Below are 18184 nucleotides of genomic sequence, written 5' to 3' on the forward strand. Positions count from 1 at the left end.
ATAACAAACTTTCAATATCAAAATCCAAGAAGGCTGCCCGTCGACCATGTTGTTTATCCGATCAGTCTCAATAATTTCCCTGGACAGCTTTACACCAAGGGGAACCTACATATAAAATTTAAGAAAGATCCCTCTAGTTCTTCCGGGGAAATAGCGAAAACAAACTTTCAATATCAAAATCAAAGATTGCTGCCTTTCAGCCATGTTGTTTATCCGACCCCCCTCAAAAGTTGCCCTGCACAGCTCAGGACCAAGGGGAACCTACATATAAAATTCGAGAAAGATCCCTCTGGTACTCCTTGAGAAATAGCAATAACAAACTTTCAATATCAAAATCCAAGACGGCTACCTGTCGGCCATGTTGTTTATCTGATCAGTCTCAATAATTGCCCTGGACAGCTTTACACCAAGGGGAACCTACATATAAAATTTGAGGAAGATCCCTCTGATACTTCCCGAGAAATAACGATAACGAACTTTCAATATCAAAATCCAAGATGGCTGCCTGTCGGCCATGTTGTTTATCTGATCAGTCTCAAAAGTTGCCCTGCACAGCTAAGGACCAAGGGGAACCTACATATAAAATTTGAGAAAGATCCCTCTGGTACTTCTTGAGAAATAGCGATAACAAACTTTCACTATCAAAATCCAAGATGGCTGCCTGTCGGCCATGTTGTTTATCCGATCAGTCTCAAAAGTTGCCCTGCACAGCTAAGGACCAAGGGGAACCTACATATAAAATTTGAGAAAGATCCCTCTGGTACTTCTTGAGAAATAGCGATAACAAACTTTCACTATCAAAATCCAAGATGGCTGCCTGTCGGCCATGTTGTTTATCCGATCAGTCTCAAAAGTTGCCCTGCACAGCTAAGGACCAAGGGGAACCTACATATAAAATTTGAGAAAGATCCCTCTGGTACTTCTTGAGAAATAGCGATAACAAACTTTCACTATCAAAATCCAAGATGGCTGCCTGTCGGCCATGTTGTTTATCTGATCAGTCTCAAAAGTTGCCCTGCACAGCTAAGGACCAAGGGGAGACTACATATAAAATTTGAGAAAGATCCCTCTGGTACTTCTTGAGAAGTACCGATAACAAGAATTGTTTACGGACGGACCACGGACCACGGACCACGGACGCAGGGTGATTTGAATAGCCCACCATCAGATGATGGTGGGCTAAAAAGGGGGAAGGGAATGAGATTTTGTACAATTTACTGATCACAGAATATTACCAATTATTTTGCTCAACATCATTCAAAGCCTAAGTTTTGTGTGTTGAAGATGCTGTGAAAGGTTCATGAAATATCAGGAAGTTATTGAATAGACCATAATGCATCCTGGTTTTTGACAGGTGTATCAACAATACCTTTTTCCCCACTAAGAAAATAGAGCATAGATGTTATTAGATTTGTAACAGAATTCATTCTGCCAGTAAAGCTGAATTTATTTTCTATTGTTTGGACAGTTTATATCCTGATAAATCATACAAAATGCTTTTAATACAGGTGTCTTTGTTACTGGTGAATATTTGTTGTAGGTAAATCATGCATTTTCAAATATTTTCACTGCAAAAGACTAGTCACTATCATGAACTTGTTAAACTAACTTGTATCAGACTTCTCTTCTGTCTTCCTCTTGTTTGTGTGGCCCCCTCCCCCTTTTTTGAACATTTTGTCTGGCTATGCTGGACATACAGCAGAATATTTCTTTGTTGAAAATGCTTTCTTAACAGCAGAATATTTCTTTGTTGAAAATGCTTTCTTAACAGCAGAATATTTTTTTGTTGAAAATACTTTCTTACAAGTAAAATGTTAATTTCTGACCTACCTTTGAGAAGAATATTGCATCCAATTTCATCAGGAAATCACAAGTGCTGGCCACATCAGCATAGGCAATGATGTGTTGTACAAACTCTTCCTTGTTAACATGATCGTCATCATTGATGTGAAGTTCCTTTTAATAAAAAAAGAAAACCACAAGTTTTATATTATACTGAAAATACAATGAATATTTCAACCTACACACGAAAATGCAAAAAGATATCTTAAAGGACTAAACTCTTATTCTTTACACATTCTGCTTTAAAACAATGAATATTCTCCTTCAGTCTAAAAGAAACTATGTCCACACATCTTCATACATGTAAAAGCCTTTCAGGTATTTGATTATCAAACAACTATTTATTAACAAAAGAAGATGTAGGGGATTCCCCTAAAGGCTATATTAAGATAATTAAAAAGGATCCACCGATAGGATTCCTAGTTTAAAAATATACTATTTACTACATCTTTACCTGTAATTTGCATAATTTATTACATTTCATATATATTACCTGAATATACACCGGTTTGTTGGCAAACACACTGGAGTACATGCCAGTCCTGGAAGTCTGCTGCAAGGTATAGTGTTCAATGTCACGGCCAAGTTTTACCAGGCCTCCATATCCCTACAAAAATTATAAAGTACAAACATGGAGTATATCTGTTTGATAACCTATAAAATATTAATGTACACAAAACATGACTCATCAGAACAGTTAAATGCTAAAATTTGACACACCAAAATATGTATCTGTTTTCTTATGATGCAAAAGGGAACATCAAACTATCCTAAGTATACCTGACATGAACTTTTCACACCTGACCTTCACAACTTCACCAATATGCATGCAACTGCCCAGGTGTTTTGTTTGTGAACTTCAATTGACCAAATCATTAGGATTTGTATATACGCTTAAAGAATTTCTATACATATAAATAACCCTTTGACTTGCTTCCAAACCTGACCCATAATTATACATGCTGAACTTTTGTTTTTTAACTTCTGCAATATTTTTATCTTTGAAAATTGAGATATTATTTTTTATGTTAACCTTCCATGTAAAAAATGCATTGAAATATTTTGTTAATGTATTTCTAACAAGTTGTTCATCACTAAGTAGGCAAAATAGCTGCAATTGTTTCTATCCTTGATCCCTTACTGAATACATTTACAATGATATAAATGAATACATACATTGATGTGCTGCATAAAATCGCCTAACAAGAGGCCCAAGGGGCCTGTATCGCTCACCTGTTTCTTTTGTTACATGAACGGTTCTTAAGATATTGTTGTTTGAAATTTCAAATTTTAATTTTGAAGCTTTTAACCCACAATGACCTTTGACTCCCGACTTGCACTTAAAGTTGACTTTTGACCTCATAACTGTTATTGAGAAAAAGATTCGCACTGCTGGTCTACATAACATACTCAAGTATCATGACTCTAGTCCAAAAGGTTCTTAAAATATATTTGTTTGAAATGTTTAACATATTTGACCCCAGTGACCTTGAAAGTAGGTCAGGGTCATTTTAATGAGGAAACTTAATAGCACACTATCTCAGGGGTCATTTTAATGTGGAAACTTCTTAGCACACTATCTCGGGTACCTACTGGCCAAATATCATGACCCTAGGCCCTCCAGTTCCTCAGAAGTCGTTCAAAAGAAAAAGTTGACGGACGGACGCCGCAGTACGGCATAAGCTCACATGGCCCTTCGGAACAGGTGAGCTAACAATGTGTTGTGAAAAAGTAAAAAAAACTCTGGGTGTTGTTATTTTTTACTTCCATCATGGATTCTACCAGAAACAAGCAAGAGGAATTGTTGGCTGTAATGTAAATGTGGTTTTGATCTCTAAGCAAGGTGTTTTCTGTCTCCACCTATGGCAGAAAGCATGTCCAGAATGGGCAGAGAATTACTTTGCACAGCAGGCAAAAGGGTTAAAAATGTCAAAGACAAATGGGAAGTGATACATGGAAATATAGGAAATGGTTGGTATATAGACATTACATATATCATCTGAAAACATATTCTTTTTGTTCTGTCATGGAATATAAAATAAACAAGAGGCCCAAGAGGGCCTGATTCGCTCACCTGAATATTTGAGCAGTCATAGCAAAATATTCTCATTAAAATATCATATTGCACTAAAAATATTTCCCTCGCAAACTTTGTTGGCTCCATCTGTTGAAACTATCAGCAAAATATTATTATAAGATTCTATGCTTTTTTATTCTTCTTCAGAAGTTGCTTGACATATTTTTTCCTGTGACCTTTTAAGTAGGTCAATGTCATTTTCCTTCTCAAATTGGTTAGCTCTATTCCAAAAAGCTACCAGCCAAATCTTATGAATCCATTTCTTTTAGTTCTTAAGAACTAATCCTTTAAAATGTTGTTGACCTCTGTGACCTCTAAAGTAGGTTGAGGTCATTTTCATTCGCAAACTTTGGTGAGCTCTATCCCAGGAAGTCACCAGCCAAATATTATAATTTTATGCCTTTTAATTCTTCAGAAGAAGTAGTTTGAACCGTTTGACATATTTGAACGCTGTGACCTTGAAAATAAGTAAAGGTCATTTTTTTTGGCTCTTTCCCAGGAAATAACCAGCCAAATATTAAGGTTCTATACCTTCCAGTTCTTAAGAAGAAGTTGTTCTAAGCATTAGACATATCTGACTTATGTGACCTTGAAAGTAGGTCAAGGTCATTTTCATTCACAAACCTTGTTGGGCTCTTTTCCAGGAAATACCCAGCCAAATATTAAGGTTCTATAACTTTCAGTTCTTCATAAGAAGTCGTTTTAAGCATCAGACATATCTGACTCATGTGACCTTGAAAGTAAATCAAGGTCATTTTCGTTTTCAAACTTTGTCGGGGTCTATCCCAGGAAGCCACCAGCCAAATATAAAGATTCTATACCTTCCAGTTCTTCAGAAGAAGTCGTTTAAAGTGTTTAATACATTGACCCCTGTGACCTTGAAAGAAGGTCAAGGTCATTTTCATCCTCAAACTTTGTCAGGTTCTATCCCAGGAAGCCATCAATCAAATATAAAGATTCTATACCGTTCAGTTCTTCAGAAGAAGTCGTTTGAAGCATTTGACATATTAGACCCCTGTGACCTTGAAAGTACGTCAAACTAATTTTCATTCTCAAACTTTGTTGGGCTTTAACCCAGGAAGCCACCAGCCAAATATAAAGATTCTACACCTTTCAGTTCTTCAGAAGAAGTCGTTTGAAGTGTTTGACACATTTGACTCCTGTGACCTTGAAAGTAGATCAAGGTCATTTTCATTCTCAAACTTTGTTTGGTCCATCCCAGAAAGCCATCAGCCAAATATGAAGATTCTATACCTTTTAATTCTTCAGAAGAAGTTGTTTGAAGTTATTGACATATTTGACCCCTGTGACCTTGAAAGTAGGTCAAGGTCATTTTAGTTCTCAAACTTTGTTGGGCTCCTACCAACAAAGCTTTCAGCCAAATATCATGACTCTAGGCCTGTCCGTTCTTCAGAAGAAATTGTTTAAAGGAAAAGTTGACGGACGACGGACGCCGCACCATGACATAAGCTCACTTGCCCTTCGGGCAGGTGAGCTAACAACTAGGACCACAGCAGTATAACAACAATTTATGCCTGTCCAATGCCATGGGCAGATGTTGTTCGCTTTCAAACTTAGCCTTTGTCTTGGTATAATATGAATGTCGACCAGGTTTCATTGCAATCCCATCAATTTGATTGTAAGTTATCAATCTAACAAATCAAAGCGCAGGAAGCAAATTAACTATGCAACCTATTTTTTAACTTCCAACTTAGCCTTTGTATATGCATAATATATTGAAAAAGTTTCATTATAATCCAGTCATACTTAATTAAACCATTGTGTAGAAACTGCCAACCAATCAGAGCACAGTAGGCAAATTAATTATGCAAAGATGGTTTTGCTCAACATTGCCTTAACAGTCCTTGTATATTGTACATGCTTACCAAGTTTCATTAAAATCAGATAGTACGTAAGCAAGTTATCTTACAGAAACTGAAGTGTGAATGCTGACTAATCAGAGCAGTACGCTAATTCATTATGCAGATCTTGTTTATATTCAAATAATGCACAAATTTTGCTCATCTTCAAACTTCAAGCAAGTTATCTTATGGAAATGAAAGTGGGAGAACGGACAGACAGACGGACACTTCCCATACCATTTGACATGCATCCTGTCAATATAACAAAAATAAACAATCATTAACTACACACACCAGTTGAATGTCAATGCCAATGTCTTGGTGTTGCAGGCTCAACTCTGGGAAGTGCTCATCTGCATTAACAGCTAAGCTGGCCTGGCAATGTAAGAAACACAAAAAATCACACTAATCATACCAGGAAAAGGAACAAAATTACAGCTTGGCTAAGGTCGTAATAGATTTTGTTCGGAACAAATATGCTACGAGATCCAATTCAATGGCATAACAAAGTAAAGTTCTGGGAGCCAACCATAGTCCTCCACAAGTGGCCCAGAGGACAAGTTTCGCCCATTTGAACATTTAAGTAATCTCCATTTAGGCTCTGTGTATCAGCACAAAGGGAAATGGCATCCTTCCCTAATATAATGAAACATTACTTGAGACAAACTTACTTTATTTAATCAACCTTTGAAACTATTATTTTGCCGGTTTTTGTATGAGGTATGGATGTTACGATATGTATTTCATAAGACGCAGTTCAAATGTTTATATTATTTTTGTTTTGCTGTCCGCCTTTTCACTCCAAGGATTTTACAATGATCTTTATTTTGGTCAACTGAAATGTAAAAACTCCAATGCCCCAACATGGCACTCCGAGAAAAATTTCAAGACTCTGGTGGACCTACAACAATGTCATGAAAATTCCTCATAGTAGAAAAATCTTACCATAGTTGGATTAGAAGAGTTCTTGTTTGCAGAAAATAATACGAAAAAGAGAAATGAAAATAAGATATATAAAAACTTGACGCATAAGTTTGATGAGCTACAAACCAGTAAGTCATCCATAGCCAGCAGCTCCTTGTGAAGCTTGTATTTCAATTCGTTCACTTCTCGTTGTATCTCAGCCATCTCCTCTTTTGTGCCATCTCCACTCTGTAAAACCAGGTTATAATTACAGGCTTTTGGTTAATCATCTAGTAACAAACCTGGAAATCATAACTACATACATGATTGTAACCTCTGGAGTCTGGATACCCTCCATTCATCTGATTTCCCCACAAAATTCCAATCTACTAAAATTCCACCTTTGTTTATTTCCAAAACAGATGTCTCACTATATACCCTGTTGACATACTGATGCGGAACTGTATTTTGGTTATAACAGTTATTAGCATTTACTCATAATACTGTAAATTCAGTACAGTAAGTGTATCTTTGCCATTTTTCACCCTCCTAATTAATGCAAATTACCAAGTCAGCAAATATTCTTACACAGCATACCTAGTACAATATATAATAATAATTATATTGGAAAGGCGAAATTAACACTGGGGGAGTACATAATTTCACAATGAAAGGAGAAGATCAAGAGTGAGTGAAGGTTTACCCATGCACAGTACTTCTACACTTGTACTCTGTTAGTCAATGATCTTACCTCCTCTATGTCCTGTCTGTCAGCTTCCTTATGTCGGAGTTTAGACTTGAGGCTGCGGATTGCCTTCCTTCTGTCAGTAATGCTTTCCAGGTTTGGCCTAGCCTCCAGCCATGGTTCAATGGAAGACTTCAAATTAGTGAAGTCAGAAGCAACTCCTTTCAAATTTTCTAGTGTCTTCATTTCCCCTCTTAACTCTTTCAATATAGCAGCTAATATAGTGGCAACCATGTTGGCATCTGAACTGTGTTCCTAAATGAGAAAAGTAAGCATGGTGAAATATACATTGAAAAACAAATCTAAAATATGTTGAGTAAGTAGGTCAAGGTCATTTTTTTGTACACATTTTCTTGGGCTTCGTCCATGTAAGCTACCAGTGAGATGTTGAGACTCTAGGCCTTTAAAGTTCTTCAGAAGTTATTTAAGAAAAAGATGATGACAGATGAACGCTGCACCATGGCAAAAGCTCAATTACGCTTCAGGCAGGTAAACTAACTAGAAAATGTCTGCAAGACATGAATGCGCCCCCCCGAAACACAACGATGTCCGAGATATATGCATACATGTCCTTTTTATAAAGTTTGATGAAAATCTGAAAGAAAAGGGGGGGGGGGGGCCCAGCATATAAAGACTAAGTATGTGTGAGGTGTAGCTCCTGAACACTACTGTTTAAATAGGCTGGTGACCTCACAGTACTACATGGTATTCTCATAAAAAATCTTGCCATTAAGAAGCAGGTAACGAGACATATCTGATTTCTTGTTGAAACTCACTTCAGTATTTGATGAACAGTGTAACATATATCCCTATTGTAAAATTGAAAGTTATTTCAGTGTGGAAATGTCTGCATTTTCTGTGTTGATTAAATTAGCATAAAAATATACATTCACAAAAAATATAAACATGGATTTCAGAACCACTACCATTGAAAACATTTCCACATATCAATCAGTTTGAAGATTCACTTGAACATTTCCACGGTATTTCTACAAAAAGAAAAAGGACCTTTGGCAAAATCATTTAAGAATTACATATAAATATGTTCAGCACATCCTGGTCAGAGTCTTAACTACGCTTAAATCTACGTCTGAAAGTTGCATAGAAAATCTTCCCTTTCTAAATGTTTTAAAGATCTATTAACCTTGTGAAGGAACTTACCAGATCAGTGATGACAAGCTCCTGTTGTAGAGCCTGACTGTATGACCTCAGAAGGTTGTCCATATCCACCACCGAGTTGGTAACCTCTGTGGGTGCTTCCAGTGACATCAGCTACACAAAACAACACATCTCTATTTCAACACGAACTACATAATTTCATTTGATTTGATTATTGAAACCAGAGTACCAAAATGTCTGAAGATTGTGATGACTTCAGAACACAAAGTAGGGAGAAATTAGTGTTCAGAAGTAGAGAGATTTTTAATTATAACTAGGGAGACTTTTTCAGGAATGTCTATTTCAATATTTTGGGTCACTAATTCTTTCAAGGGAATGCTGAAATCCCTTTTTCCTGAAAACTGCCTTGGATAACCATATATTAATGTCACAATAGACACTTGTATGCAGAAATTATAAAAAATGTGGTTAACAGACAAAATGTAATTTTTAACATGAAAGAATATTTTAAACAAGAAGCAATTTTATATTGACAAAACAATCTGATAACAAGCCATGAACAATGAAACCAGTTTCTTTTTTCAAAGACTTCATTTATTTTCAAGACAAGCGTCAAATTAAAGGGTTTCAAAACCTGAGCACACCCTGTGCCATTGTCATAGGTTTTAATTAGGTTTCAATGTCCTTTACAGGCATCTGTTCAGTTTCATGTTAAATGTCCCTTTCAACAACCAGCTCTCTGACTTGAAACATGTACTATATACAATGGAACCCACTTGATATGATATTATGATATTAGTTATTATGATATATCGCTTATTATGTTATTTTCCCCATGTACCGATTTTTTCCTTCTTTAACTAAGCAAAACAAAATATTGTGCATGTGAAACACATGGACAATTAAGCAATAGGTCTGACTTACTGTACATCGCCCGAGGTGATCACCTGTTCACTTCAGGTACATTTTTCACACCTCTCTTCACCCCAGTCAGCAGAAAACAATAGATCGACCATGGCTTGCTGGTCATAAATTTTAGTCTTAACAAAACATGTGGTGCAGTTAATTGCTATCTAAAATACACTGTAGAATTGTCTTATCAAATTGAAATGATCAGGCCTCCCGACATTTTCTAACACAAATTCCGATAAAAAAACGAGCATGCCTTTCACAAATATTCACGGTACCCCTGACACGTCATGTGAGAAAATCATGCGAGGAAGACGTGATTTTAATCAATTAAGCAATTGTTTCTCTATTGCATTAGAAGTTGATTTCCCAGTGTCTCTGTTGAAATAAAGTGTCAAAATCTGGACATACCGCCCTAACAACATGGGGCCGGAAATCGATCCAAAGTTAACATTAGTGTCGTAAACAACTGACGATGGCTGCTTTATTTACAATTTACACCATTTTCGTTTAAAACAATATTTGATTCTTGTTAAAAAGGGAATATTTTGTGTTTTTAATTGTTATTAATTCTTTGCAAGTTGATTTCATGCACGACTTGCAAGGCATGTGATTGTCACATGATCGTAATTGACATAGTGCGGCAAAATATTTTAACGCTTATGGGACAAAATGTAACGCAACTTCTCGTTGCAAAATATCATGACTGTTTATATCACTTCTTCCATTCTATTGACTGTAACATTACGATATTGTTAGCTAGGATGTAGTATAAAGAAAGTTCTTGGGAATACGCTCAAAGTTATTTGAAAGTGAAAGTAGAATTGACATACTGATCATTATTACAGCAAAATTTAATATAACAATGAACAAATTATTTCAATTATCACTTTGATCAGTTTGTTTTTATATTTTCCATGTTTCCTCATCAACCTATGTCTGATTAATATAGGGCATCTCACTTCCAGTTCAGACAACACAAAAAAAGCGATCGAAAATAGTTTGATCGGTTATTATGATATTTCCCTGGCAAATAGAATATCATAATAAGCGGGTTCCACTGTATTGCACTTTAACTTTCGTCTTTTCCGCCCACCCCAATGAGGGCGCATTTATCATGTTAGCAAATTTAAGTACACAACATAAATATATAGGAATTACATGTGAAGGGTGAAATTAACACTTGGTGAACTTTTATCAGAAAAGGGAGAGAATTTGACTGAGCAAACGTTTTCAGGAATAAATTATTCAACTAGTCCTCGTGGCTGTTCTGAACGAAAAATAGTTGACGTCTAAGTAATCCTGTAGCCCGAACAAGATCCAAACAGACAAAAGGACTGTTTATAAACATCCCGAGACTTCATATGGGGTTGAACCAGGGAACTTACTCCTAACAGCCGCTGTAAGAATGCCGTCATGTTATTTTGACAGGTGTCACAATTCTCCCGTACTAAGCAGAACTCTTCTTCTTTCCGACTCTATTAAAGTATAACAAAAAACAAACCTTTAGAACAGTATGTAATTTTTATGTTTCTTTACTAAATAAACAGTAACTGTTAAGAAAACTCATTACAATTGCATTTAAAAAAATGTTTGAATGTTCCTAAATATTAAGTTTATAGCTTATTGAATGGAAAATATGTTTAAATCACACACCTTTAGTGTGAAAAGAGATCAAAATTCCTGAATAGCTAACCTGTTACTTTTTACTAAAATCTCACATCTATTTCATGAAAATAAATTAAGTGCACAAGGTGAAAATATGCTTTATAGAAGAGTACTGTAAATCGTACACAGTATGGTGATCATATCTAGTAAATCTTGTGCAAAAATGATGGAAAAGCAAAACCGCCAAGTTATCCTTTTTGGCATAGCCCTTCAGTTCCTCTGTTGAAAAATATTTTAAGTGGTTCAGATGCCATGCCATGGTAGGCATGTTACCTTGGTACTTTGGACCAAGCACAAACAAGCAGCTGTTGCATGCTATCCATAACACACACCTTCCAATCCTTGAAACCAAAGGCAAGATCTTCCAGGAGTGGACATCCATGCACATTGAAGCCTATGAACATTTTGTAGTCCTTCATCACTTTATCTTCCTTATCCTGTGTAAAAAGTACAAATCATTACATTGTCATAGAACACTTTATTATTAGCTTGAAAAAAAGTCATATTTCATGAAAATACATGCATTTTCTACCACACTGAAAGCATACCCTACCATCCACACAATACAACCGCTTCAATGTCAAATCCTACCAACCACTCAATGTTTGACCACCCCCTACAACATCAGCAACCAACAATAAAATTCTAGTCCTTCTTGTACCGAGTTATTTCACCAGTTACAGGTGCTTCACATGTTTGATATTGCACGTGGTCCTTTTTGTAGGACAAGTGTGACACCAAAGGTCCAATGGGCTGTATCGCTCACCTGTTATTTTTTTTACAAATCTTCGACCTTTAAAAAAATGTCAACACAAGTTTATTTAAAATATGCTAAATATCAATGGTTCACAGCTTGTGTTGTAAATCTCCTAACAGTCCAACCTTGAGAGCCTTGTATCTGGTATCCAGCGGCATCTCCGTCAGCTCATCTATACATTCTTGTAACTTGCCATGTAAGTCCCGCCGTGCATTGTCTCTTTCTAGGATCATGTTGGCCAACTCCTCCTACACCGCCAAAATGTATGTTGTATATATCAGACACTTCCCATACAGTATATTATGGTTTAGATCAAATATTTTTAAAACAATTCCTGACTAAGATACCATTATATGATTCGGAACAATCTTCAGTGCTAGTGTAAATTTTATTGGTCATTTGATAATGACAAGGATTATTTTCGATTGAACTGTTTGTTGTTAGTCTGACAGGGGTCTTGAACTAAGTATCCTAGAATTTGGTCTGTTCTCCAGCAGTATAGCAAATCTAATTTTCAATAGTATGCTTTTCTAGCTTTGCACTTACGATTGTACACAAATTTCTTACCTCGGATATAGTTCTACTTTTGGTGCACCGATACCTGACAATTATTGAAAAAGGGGGGGTCCTTTTGATGTTCTGTACTGATTTTCTTAGCGAGAATTCAGAGAAAATTACATAACTTTAACTAAAAAGTAACAAACTAAGGCCTGTAACCCACTTACAAATATAAAATTGGCATACAATAGCTTTTCTACGGGTCAGATAACCACGGCAGCACACAGCCAGAAATGTATTTATAAGTAATAGACATAACGCCCACAATAAGATACTGCAAATTGGAAAATCAGTTCCATGGGAAATGAAACATATTCTCAGTGTAAATTGACTGTATTTCATTTCTGGTACGAAAAAGAAATCCACCAATTTATATATATTATCAGTATATACATTTTTCATGGTGTTTCTTTTTAACAAAACAATCAATTGTACAAACATGATTGCTGGAGCAGATGATTTCCTTCTGGGCAGCCTTGTAGGTTGACATGGTGGACATCACTGCCTGGAGGGAATGAACTGATGAATTCTGAACTTTCTCATTTGACAGTGCTAGTGCCATGGCCTCCTCAAGGCCACTGGAACGTCCTGTTGGAAACTGCACCCTAGGAGACAATAATGCAGGAATTAAAACAGGAGCAAAATAACAACTGTAGCCCTAAATATAACTAAAACAGAAAGGCCCGACAAAAGTTATTAATTTAAGTAGAAATAATGTTTTGATAATTGTTGTAAAACATAACGTAACTTGGTGTACAGTGTATTTGCTGTCCCGTAGAAATCAAAGCAATAACTTGGGGGAGTCGTAAGAACTGTAACCAGTTACAATTGAAAACATTGTGTTTTTGTTGTCCAATAGGAATGAGGACAATAAGCTGGAGGAGCAAAAAGTCACCCTAGAACAACTGGCTAGAACTTGGTGTATTTGTTGTCCAGTAGGAGTTCATGCAATAAGTAGGAGATAAAATATTTTGATTGATTACACTAGAAAGACTGATAGTAACTGAAGTGCTGATGCATTTCTTGTCTGGTAAGAAGACCTTATGATTTATATTCTACAAAGCAATGAGTTATTTTGTTCTTAAAACTAAAACAACCCTGATTTTACTATGAAAATCATCTGACACTTATATATTCACACTTTAATTATATTTATGACTTTCAATTTAGGAAGATAGAGACAGTTCACTCACCTGAGTCTTTTCACTTTATCAGCGAGATCAACAACACTCTGAAGCTACAATAACAAAATTATCATTAATTTTTACAGAATTGATTCAGTGTTTTCTATACCTTCTCCATTTAAGGTTTAAAATACTGCTGGATTTGTAACAAATGACTTATCATAAATGAACTTGATCAACTCTGAAATACTCCAAATACATTAAAACTCTATTTTTCTGGAAAAAATTACAGTATAGGGACAAAAAAACTATTTCCTCCTACGTACTAGTATTCTTCAATTTTCAACTTAATGACATATGTTAATTTAATACTTATATACCGTCAAAATTCTCAACAGCCTGCAGGAAAACTTGAACAAAGCCGCTATGGTGTAATAAACAGCCTGAACATAGAATAAACAAATCCATACAAAATAAAACATTAACCTGGACTTTGTTTGCGGTCAACTGCTGGAGCTGAAGATCTCGCTTTGCCACCTCTCCACGTAACCTATCAACCTCTCGTTTTTTCTTGTTCAAGTCGTTCCTTAACATCTCATCACCTCCGATATTGCTGTAAATATATACATATATAATGATATACATGTTTAACCATGCAAGTATCTCATGATAAATACAGTGAAACCTGTCTAATATAACCCCCGAGTATTCTGACATCCTGTCATAACTAAGTAAGCCACTTGGATGATCAGTTGCATAATCATTATTTTCAAATATAACTGATCATCATCCCAACACCAGTTCACTTGGACCAAAGATGCATCATACCAAATTTTCCCATTATCTGTTCCACCATCTTAATTTGCTAGATGGACAATGTGCAGGTGGGCTGACAAAAAACAATAACTTATGGCCTATTAGGCTATTAAATCTGGGGTTTTTCCCCTGATGATTGTACACCCACACAGAACATAAAGTATACCTTTGAGCCAGGTGTCTACCCTGTGGGAAGGGGCCACCACTCACTGCTGCATCTCCAGCATAGCCTCCACCTCCCAAGGCAAACGGTCCACCATCACCACTGCCAAACCTATTGTACCTCAGAGAAGACGTACCTGCCAGAGGGTCTCCGCTTCCAAACAGCTGGTTACCTCCTGCAATTCATTAACAAAGCTTTCTAAAGATAAAGAGGCACAATGTTCAAACCCATGTGACACTAGCAATTTAACAGGTTAACTATCTTCTTTAGTAGAAAAAATCATGTTTTACATATATTACTATTTTATATTATGAACGATTTAAACTTATTGGGAATTGGAAGTATAAACATATATTCAATAGGTCAATACTGTTTGCCGGGAAGTAATAACAGAATTAAGGAATGGATGATAAATACTGTAAATATTCTTCTAAAACACAACTTAAATTTTAGTGCATTATCACATTTTAGTAGATTAACACATTAATGAATTGATGCATCCCGGAAATATGCAATAGAGAACAAAATACAAGAACTTCAAGGGGCCCTTTCACAATAGCTAAACCACGAAAAACGCCATTATAAGACTTCCTTCCACTTAAAGATGTATGTTTAAAACAGTACCTGATTGGTCTGAAGACTCCGTCGTAGTCCGGGCATTGGCTGGGGGTCGTTTGGTGGCATACCCCTCTTCTATCATCATGTCATTGATGCTCTGGCCGTCCAGATAGATCAAAGCATAGTAACCATTTCCATCACCAAGCTTCCTAGTACGTACAGCTTCTATCACCTTTCCTTCTGTCAACTTTCTCAGCAGTGAGATTCCCTGCAAAGCAATTGTGGTCCTTGTATAACATCAGAAATTTCACATACATGTTGGTAAAAGTATTTTTGTAAAGGGTTCATGTAAAGTTATCAGAAAAGAGCTCACGAAAAAGCAGTTATTTTAGGTCGGGTTACATCCAAACAATTCAAAACTAACCGTTTAACTTTAATATTTAATTTTGACTGCATACCATTTAGGAATGCAACACTTTCAAAAGTAAAATACAGGTTTCATTTTGCAAATGCTTGTATTTTACTTTCCTTGATTGTATTGCTATAATGTTTTTTCTGTTATTAAACCCCTCAGAAATAGAAGAAAATTATTTTTGAAGATAAACCTCGACACTTGACATGATAGGATTGTTTCAAAATGTTTGAAATTGATTTATAAAAGGAAAAGAATAGATCTCTGCTGAAATTCTATTAACTTTGTATGATTTTAAGAAAAGTACATTTTTGAAATTACCTCACAGCTATCAAGACCAAATAATATTCCTTTTTTGCCTGACAGCAACTCCGTTTACGGAAACATTGTCTATGATAGATTTCTGAATGTAATTTGCAGATTGGTGAGAATATAATCCATACTTACATTTACATCATTGAACTTGTTGGCTTTGGTATTGTGCAGAATAAACTTTGTAGCCAAAGGTTTATTGGAAGCTAGAGTTTGCGGAATATCAACAAGGCTGTTGACAGAGATTTCTTCACTGTTACCATAATCTATATACTGAACTTTAACCTGTAAATAACAATACACAGAGTAAGTAACACTTACCTGAAAACAGCGAAATACAGTCACTATTCTAGCTTTTAAAAAGTCCTTTCACGACAATAAATATAAGTGCCCTTTCATGTTTGACCACATAATGATTTTGTTTTATTAGTTTATTTAGAGAAAATACAGTATAAGGAAAAAGTACCTGATAATTCAATAAGTGGGATCCACTGTCTAATGTTCGTCTTAGGCAAAATTTGGTATTTCTTCTTTCCCTACCTACCTTAAATGTTAATGCCATAATCATAACCAATCTTTTCCAACTAATTTTAATCTCTTTCTTCCCTCCTACCAACCTCCTGTATTTATTTTTTTAAGCTTTAAGCAGACACTTTGTTTGCTTTAGAAACACAATTAACTATGTAAATAATTTCCACATGCAAAATGTGTCCTTTATGGACATTTTCAAGCTTCCAATATTTCAAAAACATTTCTACCTTATCTGTTCCTACAAACTGCTTGACTCCACATCTGTACCACATGTTGTCTTCCGAAAACTGAGCTGCATACACCTGTCAAAATACACCAGAAATTTAGCTCAACAAGAAAAAAATACACATTTTTGTCCGTGAAATATCGGATTCTATCAACTTGATAAAACTGATATTTTTCACACTGTGACAAATTTTTTCATGTTTTATGCTTTAAAAATGTAATAAATAGAAAATTTAATGGTGTCTTTAGTAATAACAAATATATTTCACGAGTGTTACTAATATTTTGATATTTCGTGCTGCTTACTCGTGAAAAAATATCAATAAAATATCAGCATTCGAGAAATATATTTGTTATTACAGAAGACACCATTAAATATCCTCTACATACTGCATAGGATACAACTTTAACGTCACTGTACCCAAAACGGGACACTTTTTAGAGATATATCAATGCACTTTATAACATACTATCAACTCCTAAAATGTTTGTTAATTTTTCATAAATAGATACCATCCACTTTTCATATCTACTACAAGTTGGTAGTTGGTATTTCTGGCACGTGGTTCTATAAAAAGAATGCAAAATACTAGCAGGGTCATGCAGGCCCTTGAACAGGTGTTACTGTACCCTGAAAGGACACTTTGGAATTTCAGCTAATATTGTATTGGGAATTCACGATCAATATTAATATCCAAATAAATAGCGTCGCACGGCATGTAAATATTGTTTTGGTAATTAGTCTTTCCTTTAAATGTCCATGTCACGATAATCATCAGTCAAAAAAGCTTATTTACAGTTAAATTGTCATAAAAGTATCACCAAAATAAAAAAAATAAAAATTACATACAAGTACTTCTTTGCATTGCATGACAGTTTCTTTGGCTGTTTTGCCGCAAGTGTCCTGTTTTGGGTACAGTGATGGTATAAGCCTATATCCCATGCCAAACTGACATACCTAAAAATATCTTTTGATGCATTCTTGTATTAGAATGCATGATAATGCAACAAGAAACTTTATTTGTACTATATTACTCAGTAAACTTGAATTATTTCTGGGATTTGGTGGAGAGAGATAACATGACATATTTATAATAAAGAATGATAACAGGTCATACATCCTTAAATATTTCCAAATGTGTACGAATTATGTTTCTCATTGTCAATATTTCAAACTCTAAAAATAAAGAAGATTGGCTTTCCTTTGCCTAAAATCAAAATCAATTCATCCAAACGATTAAAGCCAATAAATAGCTTTAGATCAAAGTGTGATTTCCAAGGAAGTGTTTCTTATCCATTGTATTTTCTATACCCTGATTTAGCATTTACGTGGCCAGAGTGACTTAAACAAGAGGCCCATGGGCCTTAACGGTCACCTGATATATTTCAAACTCTAAAAATAAAGAAGATTGGCTTTCCTTTGCCTAAAATCAAAATCAATTCATCCAAACGATTAAAGCCAATAAATAGCTTTAGATCAAAGTGTGATTTCCAAGGAAGTGTTTCTTATCCATTGTATTTTCTATACCCTGATTTAGCATTTACGTGGCCAGAGTGACTTAAACAAGAGGCCCATGGGCCTTAACGGTCACCTGATATATTT

At 35.4% G+C, this 18184-nt stretch overlaps 1 protein-coding gene across 2 annotated transcripts in view; it reads right to left on the reverse strand.

Moving 5' to 3' along the window:
- LOC110463847 (serine/threonine-protein kinase 31-like) overlaps nucleotides 1-18184 on the reverse strand; it is a 57546-nt gene that overhangs the window by 14363 nt on the left and 24999 nt on the right. The window contains exons 7-22 of one of the 2 annotated variants that reach the window (XM_021518739.1): nucleotides 16584-16658; nucleotides 15961-16110; nucleotides 15168-15369; nucleotides 14547-14718; nucleotides 14051-14177; nucleotides 13634-13677; nucleotides 12880-13045; nucleotides 12008-12130; nucleotides 11458-11562; nucleotides 10846-10935; nucleotides 8591-8701; nucleotides 7436-7684; nucleotides 6832-6933; nucleotides 6076-6156; nucleotides 2336-2449; nucleotides 1831-1956 (exon numbers count right to left, since the gene is read on the reverse strand). In XM_021518739.1, the coding sequence (XP_021374414.1) occupies nucleotides 1831-1956; nucleotides 2336-2449; nucleotides 6076-6156; nucleotides 6832-6933; nucleotides 7436-7684; nucleotides 8591-8701; nucleotides 10846-10935; nucleotides 11458-11562; nucleotides 12008-12130; nucleotides 12880-13045; nucleotides 13634-13677; nucleotides 14051-14177; nucleotides 14547-14718; nucleotides 15168-15369; nucleotides 15961-16110; nucleotides 16584-16658 (2037 nt within the window). The remainder of the gene's footprint in view (nucleotides 1-1830; nucleotides 1957-2335; nucleotides 2450-6075; nucleotides 6157-6831; nucleotides 6934-7435; nucleotides 7685-8590; nucleotides 8702-10845; nucleotides 10936-11457; nucleotides 11563-12007; nucleotides 12131-12879; nucleotides 13046-13633; nucleotides 13678-14050; nucleotides 14178-14546; nucleotides 14719-15167; nucleotides 15370-15960; nucleotides 16111-16583; nucleotides 16659-18184) is intronic. The other variant, XM_021518740.1, reaches the window with a different exon arrangement.

Source organism: Mizuhopecten yessoensis, unplaced genomic scaffold (assembly GCF_002113885.1).
Source record: "Mizuhopecten yessoensis strain PY_sf001 unplaced genomic scaffold, ASM211388v2 scaffold10937, whole genome shotgun sequence".
NCBI lineage: Eukaryota > Metazoa > Mollusca > Bivalvia > Pectinida > Pectinidae > Mizuhopecten > Mizuhopecten yessoensis.